The sequence below is a fragment of the Dipteris shenzhenensis genome, chromosome 28 (assembly GCF_047967505.1).
Source record: "Dipteris shenzhenensis isolate YYH24624 ecotype China chromosome 28, Dip_SZ_1.0, whole genome shotgun sequence".
Lineage (NCBI taxonomy): Eukaryota > Viridiplantae > Streptophyta > Polypodiopsida > Gleicheniales > Dipteridaceae > Dipteris > Dipteris shenzhenensis.
Genome location: NC_141623.1, coordinates 4,238,061 through 4,244,050, shown reverse-complemented (window position 1 = coordinate 4,244,050; position 5,990 = coordinate 4,238,061). Strand labels below are relative to the sequence as shown.

At 50.3% G+C, this 5,990-nt stretch overlaps 1 protein-coding gene across 1 annotated transcript; it reads right to left on the bottom strand.

The window, feature by feature from the left end:
- Positions 1-2,209: 2,209 nt before the first annotated feature.
- On the bottom strand, positions 2,210-5,773 carry LOC147883062 (uncharacterized). Its single transcript, XM_087400142.1, has one exon. It carries the CDS (start codon positions 5,189-5,191, stop codon positions 2,675-2,677), a length of 2,517 nt encoding a protein of 838 aa, XP_087256268.1. The 5' UTR covers positions 5,192-5,773; the 3' UTR covers positions 2,210-2,674.
- Between the last annotated feature and the right edge of the window lie 217 nt (positions 5,774-5,990).

Sequence of the window (5,990 nt, the reverse complement as noted above, 5' to 3'; positions counted from 1 at the left end):
ATGCACAAAGCAGAGGGGACTAGGATCCGTTCCTCTGCAAGATGGTTGGCAATAGGTGATGCTCCAACATCCTTTTTCTTCAAGACCCTGAAGATGGACAAGGCCAGAGACAATATATGCAGGATTCGGGATCATAGTGAGAACTGGCTCACCGAGCCTTCAACAATCAGCCACTACATCACATCGTCCCTTGAGGCGATGCTGGGAGCCACAGAAGTTATCTTAGACAATAAGCTGGAAGCTCGACAACTATTACTGGACTGTGTGGTCAAAAAAATCTCAGATGAGGAGAGGCTAGCTCTCGGTCAGCCCTTTACGGTTGAGGAAGCGGACGAAGTAGGAACATATGAAGAAGAACAAGGCCTCCGGCCTGGATGGATTGACAGTCCAACTTTATCAGGATTTATGGCGAACAATCAGAGGGGATTTTGTCAACATGGCCAATGAGGTGTGGCAGAAGGAATCCCTCTCCCCTAAAGTCAATAAAGGCCTGATCAGGCTCATTCCCAAACGACTACCCACGGAGAAATTTGGGGATCTGAGACCTCTGTCGCTGCTCAATGTCTCTCGTACAAGCTCCTTGCAAAACTGGTGTCCACTAGGATTGTCAATCTGATCCCTCAGGTAGTCTCTGCCCAACAATACGGATTCGTCAAAGGTAGGCACATACATGACAATATACTTAATGTGATTGCTACCACGGAGTATGCTTGGACCAACAAGGAGGAGATCATTCTTCTCAACATAGATTTCGACAAAGCATATCCTTGCTGTGTTGCAGGTCATGGGCTTTGGCGACAGGTTTCTGGCCCTCATCAGGACCTTATTGTCAAATGCCTCTGCCGCAGTGATCTGAAGTGGGTTCGTTTAAGTTGAAGAGGTCCATAAGGCAGGGCTGCCCGCTGGACCCCTTCTTTTCGCCTTGGTAATTGAACCCTTGCTAGCCATGTTCAGGAAGGTCATAGCAAGAGGCTCTTTGGATCCAATGAGAATCCCTGGCTCTAATTCACCGTTATTTGCTCAGCTCTTTGCTGATGATTCGAACTCGATCTGTAAAGCTGACCCGGAGCAACTACAGCTGGTGCTGGGACTCTTCGAGCTCCACTGTGAGGCCTCTAGCTCCAAAATCCAGTGGTAAAAATCTCAGGCCTTGTTCTCCAGGAGGGATCCGCTAGATTGGATGAAGGACACGTGACTGCAATGGGTCCCCAGAGGTCAAGTTATCAGGCACCTTGGCATCCCCATTAGCATTGGGGTCTCTATTAGACAGAGGTTCATGTGGTGGTGGCCCAAGTTTAAGGCCAAGATTGATGCATGGTCGAAAGTACCACTTAGCCTGTTGGGCAGATGTACCGTAGTAAAACACATCTTGGCTCTGGCCTCCTTTTATATTCTGTCTCTTTGTGCATTCTTCAAGACACATATCCTAATGATTGAGAAGCACTTGAGGACCTTTATCTGGAAAAAGTCTAAGTGGAAGTGGCTCTCCTAGTCGGTGTTGTGTGCCCCTAAAAAATTGGGGGGATTTGGCATCCCTGACTTGAAGAGGCGGTCTATAGCCTTTCTGATGAAGCTGTGGGTTCAGTTTCTGGACTCCAGGGAGCCTTGGATGTTTTCGGTCGCCCCCTAGGACTGAAGGGAAGCTTCTTCAATCGATTAGTGGCTGTGTGGAAGGAAGGTCTCTACATGCTAGTATGGAAAGGGCTACCAGCAGGTGAGGCAGATTACTCTCTCCGACTATCTATCTGGTGGCAAGCGGCCTGGCAAGGAGGGGGGTTCTTGGAAATCGGGAATGAGGCAATTGCAGGTCGAATTTATGCCAAAGGAATCCGAGCTTGGGAAGACCTCTGGATGCAGGAGAGCGGGAGGTATTGGGTTTGGAGTTCATTTCCAAGGGTGCAGCTATCTTTGGAGCTGCCCTGGAGCCTGACAAAGCATCCTTTGGGATGTGATCAAATATGCCTCTCCATAGAATCTGGACAGCCCGGTATGAGGCCTCGGTGAATGGCCCACTGTGTTTTCTGTAGCATGTAAGCAGGCAGTTATAGACATAGGTGTTCATGTCGGTTGGTTAGTGGCTTGTTGGCCAGAGGTAAATGTTAGAGTTCGTCTCCAGAACTTGTTGTATGAGATGGCTTTTGGATTTCACTTAGTAATAAAAGAGAAGACCACTTTAAATGATAATAAAAAAGTGACCATGAACAATTAAGAGGATTGTAAACATACAGGTTTGCAACCAACGAGAGCCACATCACGAACATCCCTTAATTTGCATGACTGAATAGATTTTGATCACAGAATGCCATGAATCTCGACGTGCTGCGACGTGTGGAAGTGCGTCTACGATGGCGCATCTAGTCAACGCACAATGCTGACATGCATTATACAATATCGTGTGCATGGGCTGAGGATCGCCCGATCTGCAAAGCATGTTGCCGATCTCTTCATACTCTTGACCAGTTGGCTCCGGAGTCCGGCCGAGAACTTCAAAGAGAAGTGAGCTGGGAAATTAAGAAGTCAGAGCTCAACAGTCACGATCCCTGATTTTGATCTTCTATGGAGGAAGGAAATGATCTTGGATTTCGGAGAGTCAACAAGAAGACAACCCTGGTTCTTACTGTTACTTTCACAAGTAAGCTCCTCTCGTGCAAATTGCTCTCCTCAAACGCTCGCATCACAGTCTTACTGGCTCAGATTTGCACCTCTGCAGCCGGAATGCAGATGACAAAGAGCCCCGCTCTTTTCCGCTGGCTGCTTTAAGCAGCCGAGCATAGGTTCCCACCTCATGGAAGTGAGACATGGCCTTGAGCATGGCCTTCTGCTGCACCTGCTCTGCGCTCTCGAGGGCTTTGTCTGTCAAGAGGCTCTCAGAGGCATCTAAGGAAATTCGAATGGCGCCCAGATTGTAGCTCAATACGAGGAGAGTGTCTGCTGTCGCCGTGCTGGGGGCTGGGTTTGGAGGTGGTGGAACTGGAAATGGAATTGGATTTGAAGCAGGGGCTGGAGATGGAAATGGACCTTCACATGTGTCTTCAGGCTTCAGGTTCAATGTTTCAGGGCACGTTTCTTTTCTTTCTGCTCTCTCTTCCGACAAAGCGCCATCGACCTCCCCTTGCAGCTCTTCTCCTCCGACTGAGTTCTCTGTTCTTTCATCCGACATTGCCATCTCCCCTCCTGTGTTGGCAATGCAGATGTCAAAGTTCTCGACTGCATCTTCCGCCTCTTCTTCCGCCCAATTGCTGTGCTCGATTTCCCCCTCTCTTGATGAATCAGCCTCTCTCCCTGAGTTGTCTTTGTCTTCTACACTACCACTATGCCCCTCGGGGCCTTCCTCTGTGATCATACACACACTCTCCTGCTGCTCAAGATGACTCCCGACACTGGAATTCCTCCGCAATGAGGGTCCATCATTCCTCTCCGCTGCATCTACTCCAGCTTCCTCATTTCTGTTCATCTTCCCAACCTCAGGTTGTGATCCCTGCGACGATCTAGCTGCTGCTAGACGGCAGCTCCTCCATAGGGTAGCCTCAACTTCTGCATCTAGCAACTGTCCATCAGTTTCCTCGCATGTGCTCTCTGTGTCCTTGAGAGGTTCACCGCCCACCTTGCAATTCTTCCAGAGAGAAGCTTCAAGCTCCAAATCAAGCCATTCGGTTCCCGGTCTCTTATCGGGCCTCTTCTCCTGTTCATGACTGACAATGGTACAGCTCTCCCAAAGCCAAGTTTCTGGAACAATATCCAAAGAAACTTTGAGAGCCTCAGATTCGAATCGCTTCCGTGATCCAGCATTCACGACATCTTGCACACCTTGTTCGTTTTTCACGACGGGTGCCTGGGAGTTGTCAATTTGATCCGCCTCATGCGCCACATGAAGTTCTCGTTTCTCGTCTGATTCCACAAGGGCGGTATGATGACAAGAAGCCAGCGCTTGTGCGCCATTAGAGCGAGTTAAGGTCAGAGAGACAGACTTACACTTTTTAAGAAAGGATTTCTGACTGCTGGACGTCGATAAATTTCGTTTCGGAAGCTCCTCCGCTGACATGTCCTCTGTGGATGGTTTCTCGTGATCGTTCTCGGGGTGTCCATTTTCCTTTCCACTGCCTAAGTCGATTTCAAACTGCTCACCAGCTTCTTTGCTCGATGGTTTTACCCTGCATTGAGCCGGAGCGGAAGCGCTTCTTTTTAAGGTGATATTGACGGAAGGAGGAGGCACGACGACGCGCAGATGCTCCGTTTTGCGTCGCATTAACAGAAGAGCATTCGGTGGTGGTGGCTCCGGCTCGAAAGTGTCACTATCATCATTCTCTGGTTCGGAAATGGGTTTTTCACGTTCTTTCAAAATGCTCGCCTTGCTTGGCTGGGGGGAGGTGACGTCCTCTCTTATGGCGGGTTCTGCTACAATCTCAAGCTCAACGCGTTGCTTCGCTTCACTTACTACTCCCGCTTCCGAATCCTCCCTTCCCTTCTTCCGTGGAACGGATAGCTGCCCTTCCATGTACTCCGGAGTGCAGGAAGGCTGCGCTTCAAGTTGTTTCTCTCTGTTTCCCTTCGAGTTGCGCTTATCTGTCTCCTGGATTAGCACGAGCGACTTTGCAAAGACTGCTCCGCAGCGCTTTTTATCCCCCCTGAAAGATGGCAAGCTGCCATATGAGTCGCACGGCAATCCGAAACACGAGAAGTCTTTCCCGAAGCTGGAGCAAGCAGAAGAATTCTGCTCTTCCTTAGATGCCGATGTTGGATCTGTTTTTGTAGCCGATCTTCCAGGCGACCCTGAGTTATTGCTGCTCTTTAGGCTCCGCTGTCTGCCTTTAAGAAGAGCATCCGCCGCGTGCCATGCCTTGTCTTTCTTATGCTTTTCCCGAACTTGGCCAATACAGGTGACCTTTGGAGACGTAGGCTCTTCACCTTCAAAGCCATCCTTCTTAGCAGCCTTGGCAAAGATAGAGCTAGAGAGGGCTCTACCCCGCCGCCCCGGCTCTTTGCCCTTGTCCCTCGCGGGGCTCAACACTGGTCTAGAAACTAAATTCAGAGACGTTCTCGGTGCAAAGCAGACGAAGAGGTCGTTTCCGGATCTCTGGGCCCTTCTTCCCTTGGTCTTGCGCTGGCTGTCAGACCGCGATAGAGTGTCTCGGGCATCCATGCTAGAAGACCTTCCAAGGGCCGCCTCGGATATGCTCTCGTGAGCAGCCATTGCGAGAGAACTCAACACTTATTCCAGAAGGGCCGAGTTGGATGAGTTCTTGAAATCTGCAAGAGGCGGCAGCTCCCAGAAGAGGAGGAGGAGGAGAAGAAAGCTAAGATGACGGATCAGGGTGTGGCAGCGGTGTGTAGTGTAGGTCATGATGGGGTCTGGAGGGCAGCGAGGCAGGTGGAGGGGGGATGGGAGTCATGGAAGGCAGAAAAGAAGGAAGAACGGCTAGTTTTGTTGCAGGAGGTAGCTGTTGGGAGCTGGATCACAAGTGGGGGGGGGGCGACGTTCGAGGATGATGGGGCGGCTTCGATAAGAGAGAAAGAGAAAAAGAGAGAGAGATCGTGGGCTGCAACCTAAATTGAGCAGTGTGCAGTGCGAAAGATCGTGGAGGGAGAGGAGGTGGATGGTATGAACTGACGAACAAGCAGAAGCAACCGTAGAGTAGGTGAGGAGGACGAACGTCGAAGATGGAGAGGAGCAGCAGGGGATGAGGAGGACGAAGCGCAGCCAAGAGGAAGGGGTGTGGACTCTCTGGAAGGAGAGAGATGAGAGGAGGACGCTGTTTGCTTGCGTTGATGCATGCGTTTGCATGGTGATTGAAATGCCCTGGTCTCTGGCAGTCCGATCCCTTTTCATCAATTCCAATTTCGCCAACAACAAAGCCCTTGGCCGTTGGATTGTATTCCATTAATGCGTGCCCTTAGATGCATCGATTATGTTGATGTGAGTGATTCCATACGATCTTTGGGCTCTCTCAGCTCTCTCAATGTTTAGTTTCGTTTAGACGCAAAGACCTCGG

What these genes read in the sequence shown, in the direction of transcription:
- LOC147883062 (XM_087400142.1), bottom strand. Translation starts at nt 5,191, where the DNA reads ATGGCTGCTCACGAGAGCATATCCGAGGCGGCCCTTGGAAGGTCTTCT.